General features: G+C 54.5%; 1 protein-coding gene across 5 annotated transcripts in view; it reads right to left on the bottom strand.

Moving 5' to 3' along the window:
- Positions 1–746: 746 nt before the first annotated feature.
- SYNPO (synaptopodin) overlaps positions 747–14163 on the bottom strand; it is a 59755-nt gene continuing 46338 nt past the window's right edge. For 3 of the 5 annotated variants that reach the window (XM_069592444.1, XM_069592446.1, XM_069592447.1), the window contains 2 exons: positions 8676–11023; positions 747–3449 (listed from right to left, as the gene is read on the bottom strand). In XM_069592444.1, coding sequence (XP_069448545.1) covers positions 2823–3449; positions 8676–11023 — 2975 coding nt within the window. In that variant the 3' untranslated portion in view covers positions 747–2822. Of the gene's footprint in view, positions 3450–3967; positions 4179–8675; positions 11024–13061; positions 13231–14163 lie in introns of those variants that run through there. The other 2 variants (XM_069592448.1, XM_069592445.1) reach the window with 2 other exon arrangements.

The raw sequence follows: 14163 nt of genomic DNA, 5'->3' as shown, positions 1-14163 counted from the left end.
CATTAACCACTGCCAGGGAAAGGTGGGACGGGCAGGGGTGTGCTGGGTCCAGGGAAGTGATCTCCTGTACCTGTGTGCCAGATAGATTGTCCAAGGGCATCTCTCTTATGAAGCCTGGACTCTGCTGTGGATCACCTGAACTTAGCTTCCTGACCCTCAGAGTCCTTTGCTCTGTCTCTGCTAGAGGAAGGTGAGGGATGTTCTAGGGCAGGCTTGGCCTCACCTGTGAGTAGAGCCATGATCCCCTTCTCTGGGCAAAGGACACCCCCATCAGAAGAGGATCACTGCTAATGGTGTGGGTCCTGAGCTCTCTAGGGTTGCCTGGACTCTGATGTTACCTCTTGTAGGAGCTCCTCCTCCTGCCTGAAGCCCGTCATCAGGAAGCAGCCCTAGAGTGCTGGGCCCTGATGCAGTGACAGTGTCTTGTGGTCAGGGCCCAGGCAATACCACCTTGAGACATCCCCTCACCCCATTCATTCATTATACAGATTGGGATGCTGGGGCCTGGAGAAGGAGTGGGTTTACCCAGGGTCACCCAGCTAGTAGGTGATAAGACCAGAACTTCAACCCAGGGACTTCGCCTGTGGCCCAGAGTGTCATCTATGTTCCCCGTCTCTCCTCAGGGTTGCTACTTTCCAAGCGCCCATCCCTTGGGTATCAAACATTCTCATCCACCCCACAGCCCATGGGCTGTGGTTGGGGAAAGAGAAGAGCTTTAGACATAGCTGAAAATGACACAAGGGACAGAAGAATGCAAGAAGCATTTATTGAGGGCCAGAGCTGAATTCTACAGGAGGTAAAAGGCAGGACCAGGCAATTTCTAGTGGATCAGAGAAGAGGACTAGGGGAGCAGGCGGTGACAGGGAGAGAACAGCCAGACAGAACCGCAGCTTCCCGAGGTTGCCTCCTGCTGACTCTTTGTGGGAAATGCAGGTAGAAGTGGCTTTTTCTGTGTCATTGCATTAACCATAGGTAACCTGATGGTGTCTTTTCTCTGAAAAAGGCCCTTAGCTCCAGCCTCCCATGCTACGAGGGTCCCTGAAGCAGGAGGGGACTTCAGTAATGTGATCACTCATCACTGACAAGCTGGAGCACCCTCTCAACTTCCTACCACCAGAGCCTGTGTTCCCAATCTTTAGGCCTGAGGAATCCTCTGGGATCAGTCCTTTATTCCAAAGCACCTCACCCTGATTCTCTCTCCCATCCTGACCCCAGATTGCCCTAGCCTCACTAAGGGGTTCCAGGTCTAATATCAACCTGAGGGGTGGGGTAAGTCTACCCCTAACCCCCAAAATCACCCTCTGTCCCTCACCTTTAGCAACATCCTGGTATCCTTTCACTTACATACATACTTCTGATCCTCAGCCAGTTCCAACCCCCACCCCCACCCTTAGGATCCTGAAACTGATATTTTAAACCTCTAGAGGGCACCACCAGCCAGCTCTGGAAACTATAGGACTGAGGCACATTCCTCCCTGTGTCCCTTCTGGGCTTCCCAACCAGAGTCACTACAGCTTAAAGGACAGGCTAAGGCCTGCAGCCAGGCTCCCCAGTGTTACTGGGCACCAGACACTGGCTAGCCCAGAGTGTGATAGGAAAGAGATGAGGCAGAACAGTGCCTACTCATCTGGGTACAATACAGATGCTGAGCCTGACACTGAAGAGTGGGGGTAATTCCTAAGGAACCAGAAGCACAGGCAGACTCTGGTCTAACCCCTAAATCACCTACCCAAACTCATCTGCCCAGCCAGTCCTCCAGTACTACTCACTCTCCCTTCCTTCCTAATACTATGGAAAGCATTTCAGGACTGGAAGAGCCCTCAGAGGCCGTCTGGGCCAATTCATTTCCTACTAGAATTTCCTTTATGCATCTTTGCCATGGCTTGCATACTGCCCATAGCAACTCTTTGCCTCCCTCTTTCCAAGTGGGCAACCTCAAACTCAGGGCTATCAAGTAAAGCCAGAGGATAACAGATAGCTCCAGGTCAAACTGTTTTCTCTCTAGCTCAGCTCTGAGCCCAGAGTCTGCCATGAAAGGGTCCAGAAGGGACAGATGAGTTGCAGACACCTATAGCATTCCTGGAGGCCCAAGTCCTGGGCCTGGGGGAAATATTGCCTTACAACTCTCTTCTCTGGCTACAGATGTCCCAGGCAGTCTGAACTGGGATGGAGAAAACATGAGAGGGATCTGAGAGGAGGAATCTTCCTGCTTCTCTCCAGAGAGGCCAGCCGGACACCTTGAGCTGGCCTGGGAGACCCTCTCTAAAGGTCATCATGGTAAAAATAGAGCCTGTCTGGGAAGAGATGGAAAACAGCTGCTCCCTGGGACTTGATGCCAGGGAGGCGGATGGTCAAGCCAGGACTTGGACAGGCAACTCAGGCATAGGATCCTTGGAACACACCCCCTCATTTGCTAGGCTCTAGAGATCAGAGCCAGAAAGATGGGAGCGGAGTATGGAATCCTGCAGTGCAGCAAGTTTAGGGGCCATACATACAATGCCCTGCCTTGTGTGTACTAATAGAAGGGGGAATTTAGAGATTTGAGATTGCCTTGGCCAAAGCTCTGTTAAACAGATGGGAAAGCTGAGGAGCATTGGAAAGGTCTTTCCACAATGACCGAATGACAGAGCAAGGGCTAGAACCCAAACTTGGATCATCACCCCATCCCCAAGCTCAGAGCTCTCGCCCGCTGACCCCTGATCTCTGGGGCTGTCAAAGTAGCCAGACCTCTTGGGGACATGGTGCTGGGATCTCCCAAGCCCGATGACACTTTTGCCCGCTCGGCCCTCCCAGGGCAGGGATGGGGTGCGGGCGGGGAAGGCTTAGGTGGTGCAGGAGGCCTCGGTGGGGAGGCTGCCACGCTTGAGCCTCAGGCTGCCGTTCCACCCGCGGGGACAGATGTTGTAGCCGAGGATGCCGGGTGATTTAGCCCCGGAGTCCTCGGAGTCGAGGGACACATCGGAGTCTGTGGGCGAGCGGCGGTAGGGGAAGGGCCTAGGTGGTGCAGGCAACGGGCTCCGGGGGATGGGAGCGAACGTGGCCCCAGGGGCCGCGGCTGGACCCGCACGGGCAGGCTGCGGCGAGCGCATGCGTGGGGGCGGCGGCGGCGGCGGCGCCCTTGGTGGGGAGAAGGGCCGGAGGCTCTCGGCGCCCGCTGGCCGCGGGGAGGCGCTCTTGCGCCGGGCCGCGTTGATGATGTTTCGAGCCAGAAGCGCTTGCAGCTGGCGGCTGGGGGGCCGCACCTCCGTCTCAGATCGCAGCGGGGATACGGAGCGCTCGCTCCACGAGGGGGACATGGGCGGCGGCGGCGGCAGCGGCGGGGGACTGCTCATGCTGCCCCCACGGCCCGGCTCCCAGGGCCCCGGGCTCACCCAGCCGTCCAGACTGCTGGGGGGCCGGGATGCACCGGGCGTCCAGGGTGGGGAGGTGGGCAGGCTCTCCCGGCGGTCCTGGGGAGAGAGCAGAGAGGTTGGGGGCAGGTGTTAGTGCTGGCCTCCTCTATACCGGGGTTTTGGACTGAAGTTAGTAGTGCCTGCAGTAAAATGCAGGTGCCTCAACTTTCATCTTTCAGATGCTTGACAGAGCCCATGCTGCTTGCCCCTGTGCGTCACAGAGAGCCGGGTGGTTTAAGATCGCTCGCTTTGGAGAGAGACCCCTTTGTTTAATGAATGAACTTCGTCAAATTGCTCCAGCAACAGAAGCAACTGGAAGCCTCTGGACTTCAGTTTCCTCCTCTGTGAAATGGGAGTATAATGTCAGCCTGTACCCTAGAGGGTTGTTGTGAGCAGTAAATGAGATAACTTATGTAAAAGAATATCACAGTATGAGAAGATTTGCTTGAACAGGTTAAGTGTGCAACAGATGTTAGTTACCATAAAGACACACTGAAAGGATATACATGAAACTAACCAGAGTGGGACTCTGTTGGGAAGTAGGGTGAACTGGGCAGGGTACACAGCCACAGGGGTGGGAATAAGACTTTTAATGTATTACTTTTTATATAAGTTTAAGGTTTTGAACCATATGGATATACTATCTATTAAAAAAGTGAAAACCAAAAGTATTGATCATTATTACTAAGACTGGACTTGGGGAAAGGCCTTCTCACTCCCAATCCCCCTGTTGTGTTGGCATGGTCACCTCCTAGTAGCTCCTTGGATCCTTGATCATGTGCGTTCCTGCTGACAAATAAAACATAAAAGGAAGTTGGGTCTTTGCTCCGTTCCCTGGACCTCTTGCCAGCATGGGGTAGGGGAGAGTGGATTTGGTGAGGCCAAGTTGGTGGCCCTCTTTGAAGTTATAACGCGCTGGTCTGCTGTGCACAATCATCCTTGCTTCCTCCCTCCTTAGGGACTTTCCAGTCTACAAAGTTTGTTCTCATCCTTCCTCTCTCATCAGATCCTCACAACAGCCTGGTGAGGTAGCCAGTGTTATCACAAGCCATTTTACAGCGATGAAAATGAAGTTCAGAGGTGTAGATAGCTATCTGGTATGTTCTGCCCCACCAGGAAATGTGTGTGTGACGGACTGCTGCTCAAAGGCTGCAGGCAGGCTTAAGTAGTTTGAACTGGTTTGAGAGTACAGATCTTGGGGACCCATGTCCAGCATGTATCTGCTAAATTAGGGGTCCCTTACCTCCGAGTCATGGACTGGTACTGGTCTGTGGCCTGTTAGGAAGTAGGCCACACAGCAGATGAGTGGCCAGCGAGCCAGCCTCATCTGTATTTACAGTCACCCCCTGCCCCCCACTGCTTGCATTACCCCCTGAGATCTGCCTCCTGTCAGATCAGCAGAAGCATTAGATTCTCATAAGAGCATGAACCCTACTGCCCTTGAATCATCACAAAGCCATATCCCACTCCCACCCCTTCCCAGCTGGTGGAAAAATTGTCAACCATAAAACCAGTCCTTGGTATCAAAAAGGTTGAGGATTACTGTACTAAACCATCCATCTGTTTAGCTAATCAGATTCCAGCAAAAGTCAGTCCAATCAGTCTGCAATCCAATCCAAATTAACCAGCAGTCATCTCTGAGTCCAGAACTAGCTGGTCTGTTCAGTGTCTCCTGCCCAATCAAAATCTAGAACCACTCATAAGCTCCATTCTCTCATCCAATCAGTAAACTTTCACAGCCTAACCAGTCAACCTCTCATCTAGTCAGAATCTCATTTCTCTCAATCAAAAAGAAGTGATAAATTATTTGTCTTCTCCAAACAATGCAGCAGCTACTAGATGGGCCCAGACTCAGAAATGGAGACTTTTAACCTAAAGAGGAATGTATCACAGTCTAAAGAGTTTTCATGGGATTGGTAATGTTAGGGACCTCCTGGGGACATCCAAGGCTCCAATCATCAAGTAGGAAAGTTAAAGCTCAGCATGGGCTCCACCCCTTTTACTCCAGGGTCACAGTTGTGTATATATGAGCCAGAAACGGAGCGAGCTGCTGTCTGTGAGCCATCTCAGGAATCTTTCAATCAGCTGGGCTGTGGGAAGTGGGGCCAAGAGTTCATGATCCAAGCCTATCAACAAGCACTAAGGCAGAGGAACCAGGGCTTTCAGCCAGGAGAAGAGCAGGCTGAGGCAGAAGGAGCTATGATAACTGTCTGACATCTCTAAGGACTGCCTTTGCCTTTGGTGGCTTCAAGGGAAAGGCTAGGGCCAGTAAGTGGAAGGAGTAACAGAACTTAATTCTCAGAATGTGTAGGTTGGAATGTTGGGGGCAGTGGCGAGCAACTTCTCATCTTTTGGCATTGGGCCAAGGCCTGACCTCATCAGAACTGCCCTGTCTGGGTACTGTGTGTGTGTGTGTGTGTGTGTATGTGTGTGTGTGTGTCCCCCATGTGCACCCTGGATGGGGGGAGTACATAATACAAACATGCTGCAGGGAATCAGAATTATTCACTTTCTGAAAAAGATCTCAATTCATCATATACCTCAGAGCTTCCTGGAAATGCACATGGGTGAAAATTCAGAAAGGAGCACCCACTTAACCCAGCACCAGCCCCAAAGCAGGGCATGTGTGTGAAGTGGGCATGAGTGGAGCAAAGAGGACTATCAGAGACCAAAGACAGCCAGCTAGCCCACAGCTTCTGTAATCCTCTCCTTGTGTGGAAGGGGAGCCTGGAGCCTGGGGGTCACACAAGGAGTCAGGTGCAGATCTGAGGCTGGAACCCATTTTTTCTGACTCCCGATGGCAGTTTGTTCGGCTCCATGAGGGGAAGAAACTTACTGTATGCAGTGATGACTGGGAAGCTCCCAGATTTAGATAATGGGAGAGTGGGATGCTGAGGGAAACTAAGGGGGAAAAAAGTGTATATGCTGTTGCTAAAGGCACTTATAAAGAATTCAAATAAATCTGGACCATAAGGGGCGTGGGTTTTTCCCATCTACAGACTTTTTGGCCAAACTCCAAAGGAAGGAGAAAACAGAACGTGTCTTCCAAGGGATTCTGGTTCCCTGAGTGCTGACCCGGGGAAGAGAGAAGGCAGCCCTTACTTCCACGCCAGCACACATCTGTACCCACAGCAGATCCAGACACTCAGCAGACGCAGGCAGCACGCGGACTCTCACCACAGGCTCACACACAGTACCTGGACAGTCCCACCCCACTTCCCGGGCCAGAATCGGGGAGGAGGGTAGGGGCCCAGACACCAGCCAGTGAGCGTGGAAGAAAAGAAGAAGCGAGACAGATTTGAGGCAGAGTGTATTGAGAACAGGAGAGGAAACAAAGTTGAGGGCAGAGCTCAGACAGCCTGGCCGAAGGAACTGCAGGATGGAGGGTGGGCTCTTCCTTTGCTGGCCCTTGGGGGTCGAAGGGAGCAGGGGTCCGGAGCATGGCCTTCACTCTGTCCTGGGAGGGGCTTGGCATGAAGGAGCTGAGCTCACTCCTGACTCCCCCACGCATGCCCCCACGTTCCGGGCAGAATGAACTCACTGGGAAGGCACCCCTGGTTCCCATGGAGACGAGCCGAGAGCTCACGAAAACTGCAGGCTCAGCCCAGCACAGGCACTGCCTCCACCACCCCTTGATCCGCTGGGGAGCCCAGAAATAGGGCTAGGAAAGAGAGGGTGGGTGGTGCTCAGCCCCCGGTCTTGGGAGGCTTCCATCTGAATTCTGCCTCTTGCGTCTATATTCTCTCGCCCCCACAGAATGTGGTTTTGGGGGGCTGCAGCACATCAAAGGTGTCAGAGATGGGAAGGATCTCAGGCTACCTGACTCAAAACCTGCACAGTATGAAGGGGGAAACCGAGACCCAAAGATACACATGGAGGCCATATTTTAGAATCCAGACCTCCTAAGTCCCAGCCTTTTCCTCCAGACTTCAAGGTCTCCTCTGTCCCCTCCCCGGGCTGCCGTGCTCCTGCCCCAGTCCTTGCTGTGCTCCCACGGTCTGTCTCCAGGCAATCCTGAACCTGAGCCTAAACTTCTGATTTCCTGGCCTCTCCAGTCACACCCTTCTCGGACGCCCTTACAGACATCTACTTCCCATCTGTCCTAGGACACCTTTGTGCTAATTTCCTTCCCCTCTCTTCCCAGGGGACTCTCTTGTCACTTACAGGACCTTTCTCCCAAAGTACCAGCCTGTCCTGTCCTCTCATTCCTCACAGACTGTCATCATGTTTATGAGAAAGCTGAGGCCCAGGAAGGGAAAGTGATTTAACCAAAGTCACACAGCAAATGGGGGGCTGAGATGCCTCTCTCCTTGGGGCCCCTTTCTGTGGCAAGTAGATGGTTTCTTTCAGCCATGCAGATCTGGGCTGAGGGTGAAACCAAAACAGCCAATGGATCTATTTCTAGGAACCTGTCTCCCAGCTGCACACCCACCTCTGCAAAGTCTTCTCCTGGGCTCTCTCTCGGGGATCCCCGGGGACCTCCCACACCCCAGAACAGTGAGGGCAAGCCAGGTGGAACCAGGACTGAGGTCTGGGATGAACTGCATAAGCTGTCTAGAAAGCAGAGCCAGATGTTTGAAAAGGGCGTGAAGGCAGCTGAGCAGAGGGGCAGGAAGAAAAGCGTCAGCCAGCAGTGGTGGGCTGAGTCCTCATCCAGCAGAATCTGGGAGAGGAGATAGTGTGGAGGCCGAGGCAGAGGTCTCTGAAGCAGCGGAGAGCAAACAGTGTCCGGAAGGCAGAGGTGGAAGAGACAGACCCGTGTAGGTGAGAATCCAGCAACAGGCAGAAAGAGGCCGGAGCCAGGCCCACGGTGAGGACAGCCCCCTGGGGCGGCAGGCCCTGGGCTGGACAGTCCCACCACAAGGGCAAGCTCTGTGTCCTGCAGAAGCCCCTGTTAGGGCCCCTCTAGGCCTTTCCTCAGCAAGACGCTGGCAGCCCTACAGCTCACAAAGGCCAGGTGAAGAAGCCCTCAGTCTCACTAGGGCCGGCCAAGTGGTCCTCTCTCTGTGACCCTTCTCCCCACTGGTAGCAGACTTCAGATCTCTCAGATGTGGAGTCCAGCCACCTTGTGGGAGGGAAGGGGCAGTGATAGCTCGGAGAGGGGAGGTGACTTGCCCAAACGGCACAAACCTAGCTGGTGGCAGCGTCAGCCCTGAGTCCCCGTACTCCTGACTCAGCCCTGTGCCACTTCCTGCTCTCCGTCCGGTCCCCGGACAGGGGCTCGGACAGGCAGTGGGATCCCTGTGGGGTCCATTACTTGAAGCAGAAGGATGGCTTCCACACCTGAGCCTCGATCCCCACATTCCGGGTGGAGAAGGAGGGCCTGGGGGCTTGCTTGGCTCGGGGAGACCATGCCCTGGAGGGTGACACAGGCGAGATATCACTGCTGTAGGTGGGGCTCACTGTGGTGGGCTGGAGGCCGTCCTGGCCAGTGGTGGTGTAGGAGCGGGAGGGCCGAGGCAGGGCAGGTGACGGTGGGAGAGCCGCCTTGGGCAGGCTGGGCACCAGGTCCAGGGAGCTGGGCTTGGCGGGCGAGGCGGCTCTAGGCGAGGCCTTGGCAGGTTCTTTGATGGGTGAGAGGACGAAAAGGGAGGGCCGCAGTTGGTAGGGCGGCTGCTTGGTGGGCTCTGGACGCAGGACCCCATTCTCAGGCAGGTATCCATGGAAGAGCGAGGCAGGCGGGGTCCGAGCCGGGCTCCGGGAGGCCACTCGGAAGGTGCCGCCAGGCGCATTGGTGGAGTACTTCCAGGAAGAAGGCAGGGACATGGTGGGTGACGGGCAGCGGGCTAGCTCAGTGTGGCCCGAGGACTCGATGACGTACTTCTCCATCCGGGACTGGCGGCGGGCGTAGAGCTCAGCCCCCTTCCCCGAGGCCTCCGAGAGGTTCTGGTTGGGTTTGGGCTTCGGCTTGGCCTGGATGCGCGGTGACTTGAGGCAGGAGGCCCACTCGGGGACGGTCTCCTCAGCGTCGGCGGGGCTGGCCCTGTCCCGGGGTGCGGGCTCCTGCTGGAAGTTGGAGGCCTCGGCCCCAAGGGCGAAGGGCTCCTCCTCCAGGCCCGCCTCCCCCTGGTCCCTCTGCCTGCGTTTCTCATCAGCCGTCTGTACCAGGTCCAGCAGATCTGGATTCGGGGTCACCTTGGGCTTCTCCACGAAGGTGAACATGGATTTGCGGCTGCCCCTGCGGGCCATCGATTCCTCCAAAATGCCCGTCTTGCTGGCAGGGACTGCCTGGCCCTTTAGATGAGAAGGCTTGGGGTCAGAGCTGGGGTACAGGGCAGAATAAGATGGGGGAGACCTAACCCCGGAAGTCAGGGGGGCTGTGGACAAGGTCTCAGCATAGGTCGGTGGTGGGGTGAAGTTTCCCAGGGGTCGTCTCTCCAAGGCGGGGCTTCGCTGTGCCACGGGCCTCCTCTCCAGCATGGGGCTGTGGGACATTACGTGTCTCTGTGGCCGGGGGCTCCTGTCTGCCACACTGGGGGGCTGGGGGACAGGGGCCTTCTCCCCACGATGTCGTCTCTCTACCATGGGGCTTCGCTCCATCTGACTGGTGCTGCCTGGCGCCTGGATCCCAAAGGGCCTGGCCGTCCTATTGACCACGGATGGAGGCTTGGCCAGTGTGAGGTGGACCTCGCTGTACAGTTTGGTGGGCGTGGTGGTGGTTGTCCGCCCGGACATCTCTTGCTCTGTGGACACCACTGGGGCTCCAAGCTGGACATCAATGAGCAGGGAGCTGGACATGAAATCTGGGCCCAGGGGCCTGGAGCTGGAGATGGGAGTAACTTCTCTAGAGAAGGTGCTGGTAGCGGTAGGTGGAGCTGATACCTTATCAATTAGGAGCGTGCTGGATCTCACCTCCATGGCTGGTTCCTGGGGTTGCGCGCCAGCACACGGGGTGCTGGGTTTGAAATCCGGCACCGCATCATTTGGAGGAAGCTGCACCTCGGAAGAATTCTGTTGGACGCTGGAGAGAGGCAGGCTCTGTGGGGTGATGGCTGCCGATAGGTTCTGATTGACATCTGTGGCTGGCAGGTTGTGGTTGCCGTTAGAAGCTGGCGTGACAAGCATGGTGCCGGCTGAGGGAAGGTTTTGGTTGGCATCTGCAGCCGGGCTGTGGACCTCCTCTGGAGGTGGGGTTGGGGGACTCTGCTGGGCTTCTCTGTTCTGGGACAGGTGGAGCCCGTTGGCCGTCAGCAGGGCTGCATTCTCCTTTAGATAAACCACCAGTGGTACCTCCTCCTCCTCGCTGGCCATCTTCTCCAGGTGCCGGAGCAGGCCGGCTTCCTCCGAGCAGCCCTCCATGCTGTGACTGGGGACCCCTGTGTCAGCGCTCTGGCAGGCGGGGTTTCTTGGAGGACCTGGCTCAGGGAGCGAGGTGGGACTCAGGCGGAGCCCCGGGGCATGGCCTGTGGGGCTGGCGGGGGGCACTCTGAGGGGCTCCTGGCTAGACTTCGGCCCCCTCTGGCCGTGGCTCTCCAAGGTGAACTCGTTCACCCTCTGCCGGCGTCTGTTGAAGAGCTGGACTCCGCGGGAGTTGGAGCTGGGAGGGGTGGTCAGCTGGGCTGCGATCTGCTGGCTCCTTGCCTTGGCCTCGTTTAGATCCTTCTCGGTGAGGCTAGTACTCCGGCCCAGCGCTGCGGGAGAGACAGGGGGCCAGTTAGCACATGGGATTGCGGAGCCACAGCGGTACACAGACAGACAGATGGTCACCCGTGCTCCCCAACTACAGGTGACCTTTTCCTCTGGAATTTGATCTTTACTCACCATTTCCTAGAACCTCCTTTCCTCATAAAGATCCCTGACCCAACCACCATGGCCCAACTCAAATGCCACCACCCGCATAAAACCTTCCTGGATTACCCTTTCAGTATTCACCAACCCCTTGCTTGGGTTCCCCCTGAAGGTTGTTGACAAGGCACTTTCCCAGACTCAGCAAGAACGCCTCACCCCAGCAGTCGCGGCCCTACTACATCCTGGACGCATCTTATGCCACCCTTCTCTCTTGCTGGGCTCTGCCCAGGTTGACGTTCTGGTCCTTGAAAATGACAGGTTTGTTCCTGCCCAGGGCCTTTTCACTTGCAGTTCCCTCTACTTGGAATGATCTTTTCCCAGGGGGCATTCCGTGTTCCTTCTTATCACTCAGGACTCACCTCTTGGGGGCGGGGGGAGGCGGAGGTCTTCATCTATAATCAGCCTTACCCTTTCCTAACCCATCTCTTTGTTTTCTTCATAGCAATCAACACAATTCAGTATTATCTTCTTTGTAAGTTTCCTTGTCTATTATCCATCTCCCTGCCTAGAACGTAAGCTCTAAGGGGGAAATGACCTTTCTTGACTTGTTCATCCCTTAACCCTGGCCCCTAGAATAGTGCCTGGCAAAAAGTGAGCACTCAGTAAGCATTACTATCTGCATGAATGAACTGGCAGGACATCTTCTCTGCATCTCTTAGGGCCCTTTATACTTTCAGAGTATAGTCATCTGTTAATACTAATGCTTTCCCTTTATAAATAGGTGATGCATTTACATGGACTAAAAAAACTTAAAAACATTAAAAAGTATATGGTGAGAAAAAATTTCCTCTACCTCCAAGTGCTCCACATCACAAATCAGGTAGCAACCGTTAATGGTTTCTTTTAAGTCCTTGAAAATTTTCTTCCCATTTTCATTTAAACAATCATTTAAAAATTCTCACACTTTAATGTTATAAAAGTAATAAATTGAGCTAATTTCAGCAGTGACTATACTAGAACAGCACATTACCTCATCTTACCCTCACAAGAACCGCAGAAACCGCTGTTTTACAGAAATGGAAAATGAGGTCCAGAGACTTGTAAGTAACTCACCCAAGATCACACAGCAAAGGGTGGCAAGGCTGGAGTCAGAACCAGCTCTATATGGGCCACAGCACATGCTCAAGCTGCCTGCTTGTCCCAGACGCCCCTTTTGGGAATTACAGGGCACAGAGTCGGTGGAAGTCAGGGTTCAGTCTGGGGCCTGAGGTCAGGGATCAGGTGGGGTCAGGCCCTATTAATCTGTAAATTCACCACAGGCCACCATTCCTCTTTCTATCGCCAGTGCCCAGCTGGCACACAGTCAGTGTTCACTCTGTGTTTCTTGAGTACGGAATGAAGAAACGGACACATGAACAAATGGACCTGTGCACAGATGGATGGCACAGGCTGTGGCCAGGGCTAGCAGCTCAGTCGGCGGCTGGGAAAATTGCTCCCTTTGTCACCCCTCCCCACCGAGGAAGCTAATTAGTTCTTGAGGAATCTGACCTTGCCCTCCCTCCTACCTTGCCCTCATTAGCACTGGCCGTGACATGCTGAGTGGGTCTCCCGGGACAGTTTTCCTAGGCATCTTGCCAGCAAGGCTCAGAATTCATGGACTCTCAGAGCTGGAAGGGCTCTTACAAAGGAGCTTTTTCACTATCACCCCCATTTTATAGATGAAGAAATCAAGGTCTGGAGATGACTCAAGGTGGAGCTCACACCAGGGGAGGCCCACACAGAGCACAGTGACTGCCAACAGCCAATTCAAGGGGCCACAGGCTCTCTGGCCCCAACCTTCTCCTTCCCTCCTCCCATCACCACCTGGCTCCCCACCACACACACCTCTGCCCACCTGTGCAGAACAGCTACAACACAGCCTGCCCCATGTGCCCCTGATACCTGTTTTGCTCGTGGTAGGGCTCCTCTCCTGCCTGGATCACCCCATCGATAAAAGGTGACAGCTTTGAAGGTTGAGCCAGGCTGCTTCCCGGCGGGGAAATTAGGTAGGGGCAAGCCAGCCACACAGGAGGAGTTGCTCAGCTCACGCGATGTCCCTCTCCTCTGCTCTGCTTAGAAACCAGACCTCCTGGGCCAAATCCAGGCTCTGCTATTTGCTAGCTGTGTGACCTTAGCAAGTGACTGCTCCTCTCGGAGCCAGTTTCCTTAATTGAGAAGAAGGCAATAAAAGCACTGACATTAGGGTTTGGAGGCTACGATGAGGTCACAGATGCCAGGGGGGTCATTGTCTTTCAGCCCAAGTAGACAGGACAGAGGCCTCATGCTTCCCTGGAATGGAGCTGGCAGTTGGTGACCGCACGTGACTCCCTGGAAGGGGTCAGAGCTGCTTCTAGCAAAGGAGATTCATTCCACAGATCATAGTCCTGAGGGGATATGACTCTCTAGCGGTCACACAGCAGGGGATTCCAGAGAGATCAGCAGGCAGGGATCACTGCCCCAAGTCACAGAACCTCAGAATCTCAGGGATGGCTGTCACCGTGTCCAGTGCCCCACACAATTCCTGCACCCCTGCAACCACGTCCCTGAGTGTCTAAGCCTTACACACTCAACTGACAGGGTGCTCACTACCCTAAGGATGCGCCTTCTACTAATTAACATTCTTCAGCCCCAAAGTCACTCCTTATATTAACTCCCACCTCTTGACATGACTCTACCCCCCCACCACCACACAGATAAAGAGCTTTCTCTTTCCAACTTACAGCCCCGCAGAGACTTCAGCCACAAGTCCCATCCCACAGGGCATGGTAAGGATAAACATCCCTGGGCCCACCAGTGGCTCTTATGACACAGCTACAGCCATCAGAGCGCATACTGATTGGGCTCTTACTGTGTACCCAGACATGGACTTCACACATACTATCCTATTTAATTCCCAAAACGATTCTATGAAGCACAAATTACTATCATTCACTTAAAGAACCAAAACATTTTATTTATTTGCTTTTGGCTGTGCTGGATCTTTGTTGCTGCGTGAGCGTCTCTC

Source organism: Ovis canadensis, chromosome 5 (assembly GCF_042477335.2).
Source record: "Ovis canadensis isolate MfBH-ARS-UI-01 breed Bighorn chromosome 5, ARS-UI_OviCan_v2, whole genome shotgun sequence".
NCBI classification, from domain to species: Eukaryota; Metazoa; Chordata; class Mammalia; order Artiodactyla; family Bovidae; genus Ovis; species Ovis canadensis.
Note: the sequence above shows the minus strand (reverse complement) of the source record. Positions and strands in the feature narration are given on the sequence as shown.